At 49.1% G+C, this 18,186-nt stretch overlaps 6 protein-coding genes across 6 annotated transcripts; 3 read left to right on the top strand and 3 right to left on the bottom strand.

Annotated features, from left to right (window-relative positions):
• Positions 1-4,194: 4,194 nt before the first annotated feature.
• Positions 4,195-6,387, top strand: I303_107790 (uncharacterized protein; the record flags this gene model as incomplete). The annotated part of the gene is made up of 5 exons (XM_018411058.1): positions 4,195-4,342; positions 4,496-4,548; positions 4,626-5,048; positions 5,114-5,961; positions 6,114-6,387. 5 exons carry the CDS (start codon positions 4,195-4,197, stop codon positions 6,385-6,387), a joined length of 1,746 nt encoding a protein of 581 aa, XP_018259726.1.
• A 2,089-nt stretch (positions 6,388-8,476) lies between these two features.
• I303_107789 (uncharacterized protein) lies at positions 8,477-11,211 on the bottom strand (the record flags this gene model as incomplete). Its single annotated transcript, XM_018411056.1, has 4 exons — positions 8,477-9,871; positions 9,921-10,036; positions 10,101-10,343; positions 10,410-11,211. The coding sequence occupies 4 exons, from the start codon at positions 11,209-11,211 to the stop codon at positions 8,477-8,479; spliced, it is 2,556 nt and encodes an 851-aa protein (XP_018259724.1).
• Positions 11,212-11,900: 689 nt separating this feature from the next.
• I303_107788 (uncharacterized protein) lies at positions 11,901-12,759 on the top strand (the record flags this gene model as incomplete). Its single annotated transcript, XM_065969666.1, has 3 exons — positions 11,901-12,113; positions 12,261-12,666; positions 12,755-12,759. The coding sequence occupies 3 exons, from the start codon at positions 11,901-11,903 to the stop codon at positions 12,757-12,759; spliced, it is 624 nt and encodes a 207-aa protein (XP_065825738.1).
• Positions 12,760-12,850: 91 nt separating this feature from the next.
• Positions 12,851-13,183, bottom strand: I303_107787 (uncharacterized protein; the record flags this gene model as incomplete). The annotated part of the gene is made up of 1 exon (XM_065969665.1): positions 12,851-13,183. One exon carries the CDS (start codon positions 13,181-13,183, stop codon positions 12,851-12,853), a length of 333 nt encoding a protein of 110 aa, XP_065825737.1.
• A 170-nt stretch (positions 13,184-13,353) lies between these two features.
• Positions 13,354-14,298, top strand: I303_107786 (uncharacterized protein; the record flags this gene model as incomplete). Its single annotated transcript, XM_065969664.1, has 1 exon — positions 13,354-14,298. The coding sequence occupies one exon, from the start codon at positions 13,354-13,356 to the stop codon at positions 14,296-14,298; it is 945 nt and encodes a 314-aa protein (XP_065825736.1).
• A 486-nt stretch (positions 14,299-14,784) lies between these two features.
• Positions 14,785-17,912, bottom strand: I303_107785 (uncharacterized protein; the record flags this gene model as incomplete). The annotated part of the gene is made up of 8 exons (XM_018411054.2): positions 14,785-16,028; positions 16,113-16,148; positions 16,213-16,292; positions 16,357-16,519; positions 16,603-16,687; positions 16,758-17,027; positions 17,105-17,393; positions 17,470-17,912. The coding sequence occupies 8 exons, from the start codon at positions 17,910-17,912 to the stop codon at positions 14,785-14,787; spliced, it is 2,610 nt and encodes an 869-aa protein (XP_018259722.2).
• Between the last annotated feature and the right edge of the window lie 274 nt (positions 17,913-18,186).

Raw genomic sequence — 18,186 nt, 5'->3', positions numbered from 1 at the left:
TCTGCCCGCCAAGTGCTTTTCTCGTTGGAGAAATGGTGTCGGATACTGAACAGCATTGCATTGAATCCTTCTTGGTAGAATGTTCACCTCATGCGAGTGAAAATGACATACATACATAAGGGTTTTATTTGTGAGAACTACCATCCCTCGCTATCCCAAATCATCCACCAGGTTGATCATCTTCTAAGAATAAAAGATTGGAAAAGCGATGGGAATTAAGATGTTTTCTGAATCTGTAAAAACGGATTTGTTCCTCTCGCACCGGGTTGACGCTCGACTTGATCGTGGTTCGCCCCCCGTCCATCCGACCCATAGGCATTGAACGGAGATGGGAGACAGTGTGATAAGGAGCAACTTTTGGGGAAGTGTACCGGGGCTGCCGCACTGCCTAAAAAGGCATATAGAGAAGAAGAAGGAAGGAATGTAAATGTAAATCCAAAATTATTTCGATGAATGCGAAGGTAGGGTAGGGTGTGTGCGGGTTGACGCGCTGAGGGAGGTTGAGCGGGATTACGCGGAGTTTTTGGGAAGAGGGGAAAGTGAGAAAGATGGTGTGGCGGTTTGAGTGAGCAGTGCATGAAACATCGACAAATGCATGCGAATGTGACAATTAATGAGAGCTTAGTGGCAAGGCAGGACGATGTGCACTCTATAATCATGCCATTGCATGCTTGTGGCGACATCTCCAACTCACACCGACCTGGACTGATTGTAAAATGAGGCAGAAACAAGTCACGGACAAGTCGGTCCAGGTACGGAAAAAAATCATGGTTGAGGTGGGCGAGGACGATTGCGAAAACAACAGAAATCTCCCAAGAGTATATCACAATGCTACAAGACTAAGCCCGAGGAGATGCACCAAGAATAGTGCATGTGACAGTCGACTTGAGCGTTTGTGGACCATTGTTGGAATGGACCGCGCCGGCCGCACTTCCTTTCTAGCCGTGGCGGCTATCCCAGGAGGACTTGATCAACCCTAAGCACCCGAGAGCAAGGCGCACGAGGGGTGCATTACGGTCCAGGTTTGCTGAAGGCCGATGGATCTGCGCTGAGAAGACGACGAGGTACTGTTGAGAAGTACAAGCGGGTTTCAGCGGCCATCCCTTTGTGCGAAAGAGATAGCCAAGCTCCTATACCATCACTCCATGAAGTCCATAACGAGCAGGCTATATGACCCCTTTCGATGCGTACGACGGACCAACGTTGACTCACTGTCCAGCGCCTCATCGTCCCATGCCAGCGTGAGCTCCTTCCTTCCTGGTCCCGTCAATGGTCCTTACATTACTCATGATGAGGTGAAGCTGCTATTGAAAGCAAGGACCGCAGTCTGCTAATGAGACGGTGCAGATGCGGGGGGCATATTCAATATCACTTGGAGAGTCATTTCAGAGTTCATCGACATGGGCACTACAGCTAGGCGCTGGTCGCGGGATCAAACATGCATTGCCCCGTCAGCGAACTGATTATTGCCTGAAGATACACGTCGCCTGTCTCCCCCACTCGACTGTGCAGGATCATGAATTTGATGGCCCAACTGGAAGACCGCTTCAGGTATATTTCTGGGCTATTACGATCGATAAGAACCAAATGCGATGCTGGGATAAGCGTCTCCGGCGCAAGCCAAAGTGAACCCATGACCTTGCCAGAGTGCCTCAATGTAGATTTCGGCACCTCAACCCCCTTGGGACCTCGTTCCCACAAAATTTCACACAAAGGAGTCAAGTGACCTTGAGCCGCTAAGTTAGTGCACTGCGGCAAGTCGGTCTTCATTGAGATGCGAGTTCGAGCCTAAGAAAGATACCGAATACCACTGGATCTTGGATCTCTCTTTCAATTTGATATCATCGTTAATGCAGTAGACGGGCTCGCGAGCTCGGCCTCGTTCCTCTCCGCGTTTATGTAAAGTGATCGAGAGTTATACTTAGCACCTGGAGCTCATGGAGAGGAGCCGACGTATTCATTTGCCCCAGTCTAGCCAGCGATTGGGAATCCAACTTGACAAATGGATATCCCATTCCCAATTTCGGGCCCTCGAGCACGACATCCAATGTGATATGGGAATCTCATGGGGCCAGGGGTGGGCTGTGGGTAATTAGCATAACCGTGAATACGATATCTCAGTTGATTACCGGGTACCTGGCCAAAAGAAGCTCTGAACGCCTCTTGAGATCTGCAGAGCAAGTTGCACTTTGGGTTCGTGACATCTCTCGCAATAGTAACGTCTTCCAGTACCTTTATCTCGGAGTGCGGTCCGCCCATCAGGACGTAACGCAGAATGTCGCACTCGTAATATTACCATAACATGCATTTTTAGTCTTATTCCTTTATCTACTGTGGCGATCGATATTTCAAATCACATCAAATTAGGTTGATTGCTTATCGCTCCTCCGAAACGGATCTAACAGAGGACAAAAATTGGGAATTTCATTGGATCACGACATGCGTGGATGCTGGAGGGGCAGATGGGGTTGCCCAGAAGGGGAGCCAAACGACTTCATGGGCACCCGAATGCATTTCAGGTTCGAAGAACGCCTCCGCTGCTGAAATGTTAGATTTGTTGGTCGCAAGGAACGACCGTTTCTGAAACGAGTAGGGCGGGCTAATTTACTGCTTCTCACAATTAATTCAGGTTATCGCGAAGACAATGCATTTTGAGGCCTTTCTGGGAAAAGCACACAGCCACCATCCGTTTGCTTGCCTGTCTGATATCAATCGTTTTGTTTTGGGCTAACCCGATGATCAGGCTGATCGGACGAATGCAGCTTCCAAGAGTATCACTCAGTTAAATTTGGATCGTTTGTTTGCTTGGCTTGTGTCAAGTTGAAAAAATTCACCTAGCAGTAGCGTCCCGCGGCCGTGGTTTGGGGTTTATTTAGCTCCAACGAAATTATGCCCTGAAACCAATGATCTGTCCTGTCATTGGGAAATATGAGATGATGCGGTGGCGCAAAAAAATTCCTTCTCCTTCTCCTTCTGGCAACTTATGCTTTCTCCCCTGAGATGTTCCGCTTTTCGCGCTAAAAGTCGGACCGGCGGTGAAATTTCATTCTCGAGGGCAATGATCCGAGGCAATCGTTCAAAGGAGCACATATCCTCCGCACCGGCGGTAACCTAAACTTAACGTCATTTCAGGTTCGAGAAGATTTTGAACTTCCCCTGATTAGTTTAGCTCCATTTCTGTCAATACAAATTACAGAATATTTGAAAATTTTCGTCTTGTTGTCAGGACAAGCTGGCCTTTCTTGCATGCAGGCATGCGGGTGCTAGTGGTCCTGTGTAAGAAAAGGAGAGATTAGGTTGATTCAGTTCGGTCCGATAATCCGTCAGTCGTGTAGTCGAGTGCACCCAACGCACAGGTAGAACGGGGAAGGGGGATAGCGGAAGCGGCAACTCGTTGATCTGTATTGAAAATGTTTTTGCAAATCCTCCGAAAATAGAATACTGATCGATTTGATATCTCTTGGATCACACGACGTGGGACGTTATGTGATGACGTTCCTTGCGTCAGAGTAACGAGGGGGTTCTCGAGGTTTAGCATAAGTAAAAGAGGCGTTAGAAGGAGTACAAGCCTTTACGGTACACTTCGGCTAAGGATCGTTCTCATCCATCCGGTTAAACCTCGATCGAAAAAAGGGTCTTGAAATTCCTCTGAGAGGTCCCAAGCAAGTTGAATTTTTTTGGCTTGTTTGTTTACCGAGATGAACAGGACCCCGACGCGGAACCACCCTTCCTGTGTTTAATGATTATTGCAGCGGTCTCAGACAGTTCTGAGGGGGATGATCCGAGGTTTCTGCTAGATGTGATGTATGAGGCTTGAGGGATGGAGATAGATTGGATCTTTTTCGTATTGCCATACCCCTTCCCCACCTTGATCCAACTGGGTCATAGGAGAGGAAGAAGTGAGTAATGGGATGGATAGGGCACTGGGGTAAATTTTTATACTAGCATGCGGGGACATGTAGACATGATGAATATGATATATAAACAAGCTGGTTCGACCCGAATCTCCATAGCCCCTCTTTTTCTTTCTTTTCCATTATCTTTCTCTTTTCTTGTTTATACTCATAATCGCCTGTTCTCCTTTTCATATACATAGCGAGAGAAAGGTTTTCATTACGGTCTAGACTATACAAGCAAAACAGGTATACCTAGTCTACTTGTCTACTTCCATTACTAGGAGGACCGCAAGACAACATGTCAACATCCCCCGTCGAAAAGCCCAACGCTGTCTTGGGAGGCACTCAGCCTCTAGTCAAGTACGGTGGTCTCAACGGTAATGCCTTGCTGTACGCCGTTGTAGCCATCGCTACTTGTGGTTTCTCTCTTTTCGGTTATGATCAAGGTGAGCTAGCTTCTGTCTTGACAAATTTTCGAAATTATGTTCGCTGCACGACGTCATATCTCGGATATGGCTCGGAAATTTTCTTTTGATCCCGATTCCGACCATTGGAGCCAAACAAAAAAGCTTACGACGCCTTTTTTTTCTGACGTATAGGTCTGATGTCCGGTATCATTGCCTCTCGACAATTCAACACCGAGTTCCCTGCTGTGAGTGTGACCCCCTGCATGCAATTGAGTCAAATTTGGTGCACAAACTGATTATCAGCATTTCTGTGTATGAGTAGACCCACCAAAGAGATGTCAACGATGTCCACGCCGGTACCGTACAAGGATCAGTTACTTCATGTTATGAAGTCGGTTGTTTCATCGGTGCCCTTATCGCTTTCTTCATCGGTGACAAGATGGGTCGACGAAGAATGATGTTCGGTGGTGCCGTCGTCATGATCGTCGGTACTGTCATTTCTGTCACTGCTTTCGGTCCTGGTGACACTTCTGGAAGAGGAAATGTCGGTGGATTCGTCCAATTCATCGTTGGTCGAGTCATCACTGGGTTCGGAAACGGTGCCAACACTGCCACTATCCCTTCATGGGTCGCCGAGACCTCCAAAGCACACAACAGAGGTTTCCTCATTTGTATGGAGGCTTCCACCGTTGCTGTCGGTACTGTTATCGCCTATTGGATTGATTTCGGTCTCTCTTTCGTTGACGTAAGTAAATCTGTTATTTTTAGAGTTGCCCGTCCGAATTATGCTAACCTATCGCACCCTTTCAGTCTTCCGTTTCCTGGAGATTCCCCATCGCCATGCAAATCCTCTTCGCTCTGATCCTCATCGGTGGTGTCGCTGTCCTTCCCGAATCTCCTCGATGGCTCATCGCCCACGGTCGACCCGAGGAGGGTCTCCGAGTCATCGCCGCTCTTGACGCTCGATCAATCGACGACCCCGTGTCCGTCGCCGACCACAAGAAGATCGTCGATGCTCTCCAAGCTCAAGCTTCCGTCAAGGCCAACAAGACCCGAGACTTGCTCAAGATGGGTAAACAACAACACTTCCGACGAGCTTTGGTCGGAGCTTCTACTCAATTGTTCCAACAGATTGGTGGTTGTAACGCTGTGATCTACTACTCTACCGTGCTTTTCGAAAACCAAATCGGTCTCGAAACTCAATTGTCCTTGATCCTTGGTGGTGTCCTTTCCGTCGTTTACATGATCTTCGCTTTAACCTCGTTCTTCTTGGTCGAGAAGGTCGGCCGACGAAAGCTCTTCTTGTGGGGTACCGTCGGACAAGCCGTCTCCATGTTCATCACTTTCGGATGTCTCTTACCCGGACGAGCTTCTTCCGCCAAAGGTGCCGCCTTCGGTCTCTACTTCTTCATCGCTTGGTTCGGTGCCACCTGGTTGCCTCTTCCTTGGTTGTACCCAGCCGAATTGAACTCTATGGCCGTCCGAACTCAAGCCAACGCCGTCTCCACCATGGTCAACTGGATCTTCAACTTCACCGTCGTACAGGTCCTTCCTACCATGACTGCTTCTATCGGTGCCTACACTTTCTTGTTCTTCGGCTGTATCAACTTGGTCTTCTTGCCTTTCATCTACTTCTTCTACCCGGAGACCACTGGACGGTGAGTTTAGTTTTCACATCTTTTCCCAAAAACCCAAAAACCAATCCCTCCCGCAAAAAGGGAAAAAGTCCCAAAAAAATCCCTTCCTTCCTTCCTCCCCCTCTCTATCTTCTTTCAGTCTTTTAAGACAAGACGCTGATACTCATAGAAAGATCGCTCGAGGAGCTCGATGTGATCTTCGCGCACGCCCACCTCACTCAGCGAAGACCCACGCTCGTCGCTGCCGAATTGCCCAAACTTTCAGACCACCAGATCCAAGAGATGACCGAGCGATACGACATCCACGGTGCCGACCAAGCTGAGGATCCCGAGGCTTACGGTGCTGCCGTTAACCAGGGTACTCCCGATACTACTCTTCCTCCCGTACACCCCCACGATCACGTCAAGTCCGGCGAGGCGACCAGAGTTCCCTCTCCTACCGCCTAAACGCGTCGAAGGGAGAGTTGGAAGGGAAAGGAGAAAGATCGTTGATAAGTCAAGAGATTTGGTTCGTCAGTGACCATATCATGTAGCTTAGACATGAGAGATAATACAATACATCATATACACTCGCAGTAGCATAGATATAGACATCGCAATTATACATACATACATTCCATACCCCTAATACCCATATATCATGCAAATCACATTGCGCCAAACAGAGTGCCACTGAAGGCTACGCGCGCGCGGCGACCTCCGCCCTGTGGTTCAGGTGGTTTTCGAAGCACTAATTAATGTTGCATCCATTGTACGTACGTACATACAATGGTACATACAATGGCATACCGAGGGTCGCTGTCTGTCATGGATAGGCGGGATGAGCAGGATCATAGCTGTCCTAGAATCTCTTGCTTCGCACATGGTGGAGTGGAGTCTTGGAAGGCGAGGATGATCAGCGGCCAAACCTATCAAGACACCTGGATCGACCTCCGCAAGAGTCTTTCTCTTTCACTCTCAGAGGCGGCACTCGCATCTCTCCCCACCTCACATGTCAGACAACCCTGTACACAAGATTCATAACTTAATTTCGGAGGGGAGGACGAGCCCGCCAGATATATTAGCAGCTTAAGTCGGAGTGGGGTGAGCCATTTGCGCTCATTCAAGAGATTTCGTATATTACATCGAGATTGACCGTCCCTGTCGAGATCAACCCTCTGACCACTACGAAGACGATGTTGTGCTCATACCCAGCTTTCAGTGATTCCCTCGTGGTACAGACATACAGAGCTAGCCACCTAGAGTGGGAATCTCTCATGGCCATCTGATAACCTGACGGTCTAAATGTACCTCTTTTCCACCATCGAGAATGTCTTTGCAATCACTGGCTACGCACGCAGAACGAGCCTTTGCAACGGACGATCCTACTGAGCACCATCTACTCATATTTGTAGTTCGCAATGGCTCACAGTCAACTACAAGGTTTGGAGCAGCTACAGCCGAACTTCTGCATGAACGACCTGTACTATATCTCGCCTAATCAGACACGATCCCAACCTCGATTGGCTTCGTTCGCGTCACCATGGGTTCTTCTTCGCTATCCTGTCCCCCGTCAACCCTTGCCCCTATTCTGCGTCAGCTCCACCCCTCGCTTCTCCCCTCTTCCCTCTCGCCTACCCCTTCTCACCTCTCACCTCTCTCGCCTCTCTCCCATCTCTCCCATCTCTCCCATCTCTCCCATCTCTCCCATCTCTCCCATCTCTCCCATCTCTCCCGTCTCTCCCGTCTCTCCCGTCTCTCCCGTCTCTCCCGTCTCTCCCATCTGTCCCCTTTTCCTCCGTCTGCTAAACCCAGCTTTTCAAGACCCACGCCCACATACAGAACACCTAGATGAAATATAAGCAAGTCACGACGTATCTTTTTACCTGAGTACCCAAAAGGCCGTTAAGGCAGGGAGGGGCGCCGCATGGACAATTTCTCCTGTTTGTCGGCGATCATGCATAGCTTGTACAGTACCGAGTACATCTCGAAGGAGGAAGTCTGAGAAGATGAGCGGCAGAAAATTACTACTCGTCCGACTTCTACTTCTTGCGAAGCATATACTGTGGCGCACTGATTCACATACTGTAATCGACAGATACAACAGGCGTCTTTACTGTATGCATGCTTTCCCAGCGAGACTAGTGCCAAGAAAACAAGGGATTTATCGCGCTCTGACGAAAGTACCGTACGAATGTCTGAGGATGTATGCATCGCTTCCCGACGGAATGGGTGTCTTTACGTCAACCAATCTTGGCTTCCTCAATATGTATATTGATTGTATGCCTTCGAATCGTTAGTTAGGATCGCGACGAGTCATGAGCTTTCTATACTTTTGTATTTCAGCTGATGTTGATTGTCACACGCTGCGTGGCGAGATTCACTGGTAAAGTCGAAACTGTGAGGTCTCATGCGTGATAACTCACATATACATAACATGATGATTCGGAAATAGACATTTACAAAACGAGCCATGTTGAGCAGATGTAGGGCGTACAATACACAAGGACAGCTTATCGGACTGAAGCTGTTATTTCTGTAACGTTGCCGACCATCGTCATTCCGAGTCTGACTCATCTTGCGCCGCATTCCATTTCCTCTTTCCCTTCCATGCCGAGTCCTTCCCAGCGACATTGGAGCGACCATTGGCCGATCCAAGAGTGGATACCGAAGTCATTCCTCTGTCCTGTGCTCTTTCGGTCAGAGCAGCCTTGGCTTTGCTGTCCACCAGCTTTCTGGCGGATCCTTGCCTCATGGAGTATTTCCTCTTAGCTTCCACTACCGAGTGACCCGCCGCTCCTGTCGATGATCTAAACTGCCGAGGAATTGTTTTGGACGATGACAGCGACTGCCTGGTAGATTTGAGATTCGTTGTGGATCTGCCGACTCCGACCTTCTTGGTAAGCTTCCGTCCCTTAGATGGCGGCGATGGAGATGCGCTGGAAATCACGATAGCGTGATCTGTTGATGATCCTGCCAAAGTAGCTGTCGAGCTATGATTTGTGGGCGCTGAAGGATCGATAGGAGGAGAAAGCTTGGGTGCATGGGAGTGAGGACTCCATTTGATAGGATGCCTGTGAGAATTCGACATAGATCGTGTGACGGGCCGATCAGAGGGATCCAGAGAAGGCGAAATTTTCGCTCTTTTTGATGACCTCGTCTGGCTCGATGAAGCAGTTCCGGGCGTATTGTCCTTGTCAATTATGCTCTTTTGATCGAACATTGATTCGCCCCTGGGTTCAGCCTTCGGCAGAGAGAAGGGTGATAATGGGGCCAAATTGCGAGCAGGAGAAGAGGATAGTAAAGGAGGTGTGTAGAACTCAGGCGAGAAAAGTGCAGAGGCGGGTCGCTCGTGTACGTGAGGCAGGGAATCTGGCGGAGAGAATGACTCAGCACCGGCATGTAGAGCAGCAAAGGTTGTCGAAGTGGGGTTCAAGCCTTCGAATTCCGCCATTCCGAAAGAGCTAGTATTAACATTCTGAGACTCGGGCATGTTTTGGAAAGTCTCCACAAGGCGTTCTTGACTAGAGGCGGTTGTGGCTAAAGCCTCCAAGTTTTCCACTCCAGACGGCGTTTGAGCTCTTGATGGCGGCATATACACTGCTGTTTCTGCGCTGGCATCTTTCAGGTCCGATTGGACAGCCACGACACGCTGTTCGCTGGTCTTGAGCGCGTTACGCGCATTCATAACAGGTAATGCTAGAAAATTGGGCGACTGTGGTGTGGAAAGCAAGGTCGAAGGGCGGCCCGGTCCATCCGGAGATGCGTGCGATTGAGATCCGGCTTGAGATGCGAGGTCTTTCACCTTGATCGACAGAGTGTCGAGGGCAGATTTGCACGCGGCAAACTCTCTGACAGCGTCCGGCAGATCTTTTAGCGATTTCAGTGCCACCGTCAATCGATCCACCGCATCCAGCTTAGAGGTGACGTGAGTAAGCAGCCTGGACAGAGCCTGCAAGGGTATCAGTGAAAGATCACCCATTTTGAATAGAGTCCCTCACTTCTGTATTGGCGGATGCTGGTCCGGAAGCGATAGTCGATAACTGAGTCGTCAGGAGCACAGGTAGATTGTCAAGCTTGCTGTGCATAGATTTCATGCCATCTTCCATATCGTTGACTTCGGGCGATTGGATCAGCGGTTCAATTGATAACGACAAGACACACCGTCATGATGGACTCACTTTTCAATTCGAGCGCTTGGATCGCCTGACCTGTTGCGGACGGATTTAAGCTTGTTTTCAGCGATTCCACAACTTCTCGCAATCGTTCATTATCGTTACGAAGCTCCAGGTTATCATTTCGCAGTGTCCTGTGATTTTCCTTCAGCTCGCCGAATCCCTCAAGCACTCTCGTGAGCTTGTCCTCAATCTGCTTGTATCTGGTGTCGCTTTGGGTGTGGTATAGTGTATTTTCATTCCTGAATTCTATGCATCAGGATGAGTGGACGTCAAGCTTCCCGGTCTGTCCGATACGGAAAAGAATGAGCTTACCATGCAGGACAGCCAGTATCCTGTCTCCTGCCGGGATCTTCTTTTTCTGACTCTCCAAAAATATCTCGTGAGCGGGTCTTGGTCCCGATCCTTGACGCAATGTTGCGATACCATCCGAGAGACTCGAAGCTGTGGACGCTGTGGGAGGTCTTTCTGGTGAAGGACTCGGTAGGTAGGAGCGGGAAAAGGGATCATTCCTCGCCTCATAGCCTGGGAAGTCTGGGGTGTCCACAAGTCTCTTGACAGGTGGTGCCGGGCTGGGCGATCCATGTAAGCGCGAAAGAGGAGCGGTGGATGTCGGTCGAGTCGGTACCGCGCTCGACGATCTGCTGAAGCGTTGAGAAGGAGCGGTGGGTGCCAGTGGTCCGCATGTGGTGGTTCGAAATCTCGGTTGTAAAATTGGAAAAGGGTTCGCTGTCCTGATGGAATCTTTTGGCGATGGCAATGGTTCACGGGACGCAGCAACGCTTAAAGCCCGAGATGGTGGTATACCTACGTTGAGAGAACCATTTTGTATGTGGTGATAGCTGACCCGCTGCTTGGACGCATGTGAAGTGGTAGGCATGGGTCGAACGCATGCTGAAGCAGAAACCTCGTGAGCCGATTTAGGCTGATGAGAATGGTTGAGTGGCTGACTGGCAGGGGAAGGCGGGATGGATTCATGTCGAATCGAGCCGATAGGTGGAGGTGGTCTGAAAGGCTTGGTTGTAGGCCGTCTAGGTGTGGGTGTAAGTGGAATCGCGATCAGTGATGGAGAAGTTGTAGGTGAGTTCGGGCTAATTCTTTCAGCAGGTGTCTGCATGATCACGAGATACTGCGAATATATTCAGCGAGCTAAAGGGGTTGGACTCAGGAGGCATTAGAGCTACTAGGCTCAGCTTGACAATGTGGGCATGTCTGCACAAACAGGGGAAGGGATCATGGGATCGATTGATGGACTGTAAATGGTAAGCAAAGCCGTATGGAGAGAAGAAAGAAAGCTGATATCAAGGATCAGTGTTCTGTGTCAGTAAGTGGTTGACTGTACTGATCGTCCATCTTCAGTATGCTGCTTCAACCCGTTGCTTTTGATGGTGACGGGCAATGAATGCCTTTGGGTCCGTGCGCGGATGTATTCCTTCCTCATCCAGTTCGTACTTGTCTGACTACACGTCGTTTGACGGATTTCTTGCAGCTTGATAAAATTGCTATTGCAGACGACGTGAACGTGAGTGTGACTGGGTCATAATGCACATGAGGAATGAGGTGAAATAGTCGCGGCTTCAGCTGAGAAATGTTCAAAACGGTCAAAGACATGGAAACGCGCACGGTGCCGCTTCACTACGTCATAGCTCTCACGCGTTTGATATCGTACTCGTACATTTCAGTTTCAGTATCTTTTCTCGACCTTTTTCGCAGGAACGAATCGCCTTTTCGTTCCCTTCTATGTCATGGAGTTGAGATTAATCAGCACTGTATTGACACAAGCTCCATTTCTACAGGTCGGACATCATGTCGCCGATCACCCGTCAAGCGGTCAAGAGGGCCCGGTATGTCGATGGGTACGCTGCACCGACCGAGGACGACTGGACTATCCGTATCAGCGCAAGTAGCCGATTCACCAAAAGCATATGGTCACGTATCATAGAATCTTGTGAAGAGCAAGGACAAGAAGGAGCCTTCGTCCCTCAGCCTACACTGGTGAATCTGATGACGGTCTCAAGGGTATGTGTCGTATCGTATGATCCACCCACCGATATTGAGTGAGACATTTTCCGTCCGTTCAATCTACACCTCGACTCCATGATCGTGATTTTGACTATGCTTATGGTTGTGGACGAAGACTTACGTCCTACATCGTAAACATTGCAGTCCATGCTTATGAAAACAATCCCCATCTTATACCGCAATGCAGTCATACGAGACGTCGGAGCATTCTTCGACGGGATCGAAACGTATCTTCCCTACATCTATCCCCCCCGATGGACAAAGCCGCGTCTATCATGGTTCTACTTCGACTGGCGACTCACCAAGCTCCTCGGTCTCCTATACCTCGAACGCCTAACCATCATTCCCTACACTACCGACACCTATCGCCCCGAATTCCAATCTCGCGCTTCCGACGACGAAAGGGCCATCTACCTCAAACAGCGATTATCGTACGAAAGAGCCATTCTAGCTTTCAAGAGATTAGAGGCCATTGTGGAGAGGGACCACGCTACCAATCCTGCAGCACCACCTACCAGACCTGCGATATTGATCACACCCGGTTTGCGCGGTATCACCATTGGATCATGTCTGATGGCCCATTCATGGGCGGACGAGAGGATAGTCCAGCATTTTAACGATAACATACGACCATTCAGATTGATGCTATTACAAACCTGTAAACCGAAACAGTGGTGCGAATATGCAGATGAGAGTTGTGATACCCTCAATATACGGGATCTGCCATACAAGCATTACACGGACGGAACGCTGCCAAGATGCGTGACTATACATACGGAGCTGATGGATCCAGTCAGGATAGTCTGGGGGACAAGGAACCGGATTGTCGTGAGGAACGAGATGGACGTTTGCAAGGCGATGTGGCCAACACCCAAGAACAAGGTCAACTCTGTGCAGCAGAAATTATTGGACGTTTCTACTTCGGGAAATCCGGGTTCGAGCAAACATACTGCTCCAGAAGAGAAGGGCAAGGATAAGGGGAAATCAAAGGAGAAGGAGAAGGAGGAGGAGGAGGAGGAGGAGGGACGACCTTGTGCTTTTTGGATGTATGAAAGTTCAACAGGCATCAACTGGCCTTGTCAAATCTGGATCCAGCTCGAAACCTTATCGGGTACTCGCCAACGGTGATATTCAGGATATCGACGAGATCCAGCCAGAGGAGGAAAGGCGGTTAAATCGTCCGCTGGATCCGAATGGTGATCTAGCTTGTGATCCGCACAAGAAATGGAAGACATCGATGATTGAAGAGCATTCACTCAATTATGATGAAGATACGCTGCTTCGGATCCTGTGCAATTCGATCCAGGCCAGCGTCCCATCTTGGCTGGACTACCACCATACCCATGTATGGACCGCAATGGACAAACGGACCAGAATCGAGTTTTACGGAATCGAGAAAGTCCTTCCTCGTCCTTCTTGGGGGGATGAGAAATACGATCGTGTCTCACGGCGCCATCGTGAAGATGATGACGACTATGATAGTGATTACGATTACGATAGTGACTATGATAGTGATTACGATTACGATAGTGACTATGATAGTGATTATTATACGACGCCATCGGAATCAGAGGAGACCAAACAATGGCAAACTGCCAGAGAGCGGAAATGGGAATCCGATCTGAAGAATGCGAAGAACGCGGACTCGTCATGGGCGAATTATTCGGATAATCGATTCAGTGCGAAATACCGTCAATACGTGCGAGCGAGGCAGAGGAAAAGGTTAAGACACTTAGCGTCCGAAGTGAGGACCGAGACGGATGAGCCGTGTAGATGGTACGAGCCCACAGATCCGAATCAGTTCAACCAGCATAATGGCGCTCAAATCAAATTTCTCCTAGGAAGAGAGTATTCGGGTTGCGAGTCATGTAGGCAGGGCAACGATGACAAGTGGGTGTTGGATACCCGACCGATACCTGATAGGACCAAGGAGCGGGAGATAGAGAGCCAGGAGACACATGCTCTGCTGAGTTCGAATATGTCAAGAGAGGGTGCCGCGCTTGACGCTGGGTGCAATAAAGATGGGTTCGGTCAGCATAATGAGAATGGCGATGAGCCGGGCTACGATGAAGATGAGGAGGATGACAGCTCTGATGAATCTGATGATTCTGACAATTACGATAACTCTGATGAAATCTCGACCTCCAACGAACATGATATTGATGCCGAGAATCCTCATTGATACTAGGCAAAATCAAATTATATCGCAAGCAGAAAAGTGAAGGGACCAGCAAAAAGATTGTAGTCACAACACAGGCAAACAACGTATATCAACAGCGTAATCATTATTTTATACAACATATCATTTACATCTACTCTATAATCGGGTCTATACGTATTTCTTGGCTGTTGGTCAAAATTGGGGACTGGACCGACCGCCTAAGGGAGGCCTATTGTGCTTGCTAGCGAGATGTCACTGAGATCACAATGACGTTCATTCTCATGTAGTCATTCCTCATTGCACATTTCGCAATAACGTCACTTCAGCTTCAAGCTTCTTTGCCCTTTAGTTAGGCCGTCTTGTGAGATCTTGCCCTCTCTGTGAGACGTAGCGAAGACTGTCGCCGGGTTTTCCACACCCGAACAATCCGATGGGAGTCTTGATTCAGCTGATCAAGCTGCATTTATCGTTTGTCTGTCAATGCAAAGGAGTTAGTCAGCGTGTTCGCTAACATAATAATACGATTCGGACAGAAGTCAAGGGAAACATCCACATACGCATTTTATTCGTGACTTTGGCAAGCACACTATGCCAAGGTCTACTCTTACTCGGATTCGACCTCAGATCGGATTCTAATTCTTTCATCTTTTCGTTGACGGCAGACAACGCCTCAGAAGACTGTGGTTTGCTGATCTTTCGGCTCAACGCATCTCGTCCCTGTTCACTGCCGCCTGATGACCGAGTCTCCCTATTTTTATCTTTGTCTTGGGTTGCCACTTCGGCTTGGGCGTTATGTCTCACTATTGTACCTCCTTCCGCAGTGACTGTCATGTTCTCCTGTCCTCCTTGCTGATCCGAAGGTGGTGAAGGTGGCGCAGGCTGCTGCTTAGTTGATAGCGATGTGTCTTTGACTATCTTAACCTCTAAAGCCCCTTGCAAGCTGTTGGTATCCGGAATGTTCTCCCCTGCTCTCTCGTCAGCAAGTCGATTCTTCCCTCCATCCGCAACTACACCAGCATCGACGGGCCTTTTCTCATTCATCCTGAGCGGCGTCATCTCTGAAGATCTGCGAACATCAATGACATCATCTGGGCTTTCGGACAATCCGCAAATATTGACGTCCGGCGTTCTGGCGTTGGCATCGGAGATACCTAGCCGTCTCATCGGTAAATTCAGGTCCAAGTGATCAACATTCGAATCCTTCGACCGAGTTATCTCCATCACAGGGCTCATCATCCCCAAAGCAGATTGATTCTTTGGGTTAGAGGAATCTGGTGCTGGATTGACCGAATGAGGTATAGCCTCAAGCGAGGTCGAAGGTATAAAGGCATTTTTGCTGTTCTTGATATTAGTACTGTCGAAATTGACGCTTTTCCCTCGTCTGATCGAGTCGTGCGAGATCAGGCTGTTCCTCTTTCTACCTCTTTCACTGCCTCCTGCGCGCAGACTCAGACTCAAGCTGGAACCATGGGTATGGATAGCGCCGTGATTGTGATTGTAAGTGTCATCGGCCCATTGTTTCAGCGAGACTCGAGGGCTGGGTGGCTGTAAGGAAAAGCTGGAATTCCTGGAATGAGATCGTCCGACAGAGCTGAAGTATTCAAGGTGACTTGATATCGAAGGTGATCTTGCCGGGTGGATGTTTAAGGTAGATTTCATTGGCGAAGATGGCAGTGATGGATTTGGTGTATTCGAAGCAAAGTCCCATGATGAGGTGTGCGATAGCATTGACGACATGGTGGGTACGCGGCCTATCATACACGGTACCTCATCAGCTCAGTCAGATACGCTTATCCGTTGGCTGCACTGAGGACAGCAAGACAAGTGGGACATACGTAATTCTTGACGCTGGGTCAGGGGCGGTACGTCTGCTACTGGTCCAGCAGCTGGCTCAGTGAAGACTCCAAAAGCAGTGATCACCAACAAGAAGCTTACCGAGGAGTGATTGAGCCAAGAACGATGGCTTCTTTGCATTCTTCAGCCAGTGATGGTCCATGAGCGTCTTTGCTGTGGGTCTAGATCGCATCAATTCATTTGTATAAGCTTGGCCCACCTGTTCAGCGCGCAAGGGGAAAGCACCTCATAGTCGGATCCTTGTTCAAGCACAAATCGATGAACTCCTTCATCAACTTGGTGAACGAGCCAATTGACCGGTCAAGGCTGGGTGCTGGTTCAGTGATAATATGCGAGAGGGCTTTGCTAGTCTGATACTTGGAGCCTGGTACGGAGCCATGCGCCAATTCTACGTTCACCGAAGAAGTGCATCAGTCAGAGTCACCTATACATCAGCGCATTGGTGAAGGGGGATCGAGATGAAGTGCTCACCGAGTAGGGTTATGCCCAGACTCCAGATATCCGCCTTTTGATCGTACTTCCGTCCTAGTATCACTTCAGGCGCCATCCAGTTTGGCTACCATTGACCATATCAGACACATTTTCTGGAATATTAAACGGACGACGTGCTCGAACGTAAAACTCACCGTTCCAACGAAACTTTTCCGCTTCTTCAGATCCTCTCCACCCACAAATCCTTTCTCATCCGCCTTTCCAGGCCCAAGACCAGAACCATTTTGCCGTATCTTTGCCGTTGACGGCGTCTCACCATCAAATTTCAAGTCTTCTACTCCCAATTGCGTTTTTCTCGTTCTGACGGGAGAAGGAGGCGTGTTGAGGTCTCCTCCAACGCCGAAATCGGCTAAGAGTATCGTACCGTCCCCATCAATCAGCAGATTTCCCGCTTTAATGTCTCGCTAAGATCACACAGAAAATTAGCATCGACTTGAGAGCCCTCGCTGTTTCCCCATGGGTTAGCCTGGATCCCACTCACATGCAAGAAGCCATTCTGATGTAGATAGCCCAATCCGTCCAACACCTGCTTTGTGACGCTCTTGACCTCCTCCTCATTCAGCCTGCCGTTCTGGTCCACTTCTTCATCTACATCCTCTCCCTCCCGACGCTTTGTCCGGCCCAAGCGGAATCCTAATCGGTGATTCCTGGGCGAGGTGGAAAGTCTGGACCTCCAGTTCATGATTCCAGCTAAAGATCCACCGGGTATAAGAGGGGTGACGAGGCATATTCTATGGTGGTCTGGAGGTAGGGTAAATGTCGACAAGATCCTGTATATTTCCCAGCCATTATCGTCTTGAGCCTTCAAATCTATTCATGAAGAACAACGGTCTGATGTAGACTTACCTGAGCACATTTGGATGTTTACACAGCCCTAACAGCTTGATCTCTCGATTCAAAAGCTCGACATCAGGATGCGAAGTTGACACTTTGATTGCGCATATCCTTTCTTTGAGCGGCGGCGAGTCCTGACTTTGGATTCCATGTGTTACTTTGATGGAGAGCTTCGGTTTCGGTTTCGCCGTGAAGCTGGACTTGCCATTAATATCATCCTTTGTGTCTGACCCAGCAGGTGTGACCGTTGATATAGTATCGGTTAAATGGAGAAGCTCAGGCTGATGCGGGGTGAAGATCGCTTCGTAGACCGTTGAAGAGGCTCCGAAGCCTATAGGCGAACCTATCTCATATTGATCGGAGTTCGAGGTGAAGACTCCCCAGTACTCATCATCCATCATTCCTGGATTCGGAGCGGGTCGAGCGTTAGATTGGTGGTACTGTTGATTGCTCATGTATTAATGACTTGTTTCTTCCTTCACCGACTCCTAAACATTCATGTATGTGAGGAAGATTGGAGCACGTCCGGGGCGATCCTTGTTCATCTTATAGCTCCAATCTAGGAGGATGCCCCACTATGCGCTGAGTGTTTGATGGAATGGGAGGAGATGTCCTGTGCACAAGCATAATTTGTTATCCATTATCTTGACAAAGACGTAATCACCACGTTGTCCTCTACTACAATCACGCTACTCATAACGCTAGCCCGAGATAACCGGCGGCGGTCTA

This window comes from Kwoniella dejecticola, chromosome 10 (genome assembly GCF_000512565.2).
Source record: "Kwoniella dejecticola CBS 10117 chromosome 10, complete sequence".
NCBI lineage: Eukaryota > Fungi > Basidiomycota > Tremellomycetes > Tremellales > Cryptococcaceae > Kwoniella > Kwoniella dejecticola.
This window is presented reverse-complemented; position numbering and strand designations above follow the sequence as displayed.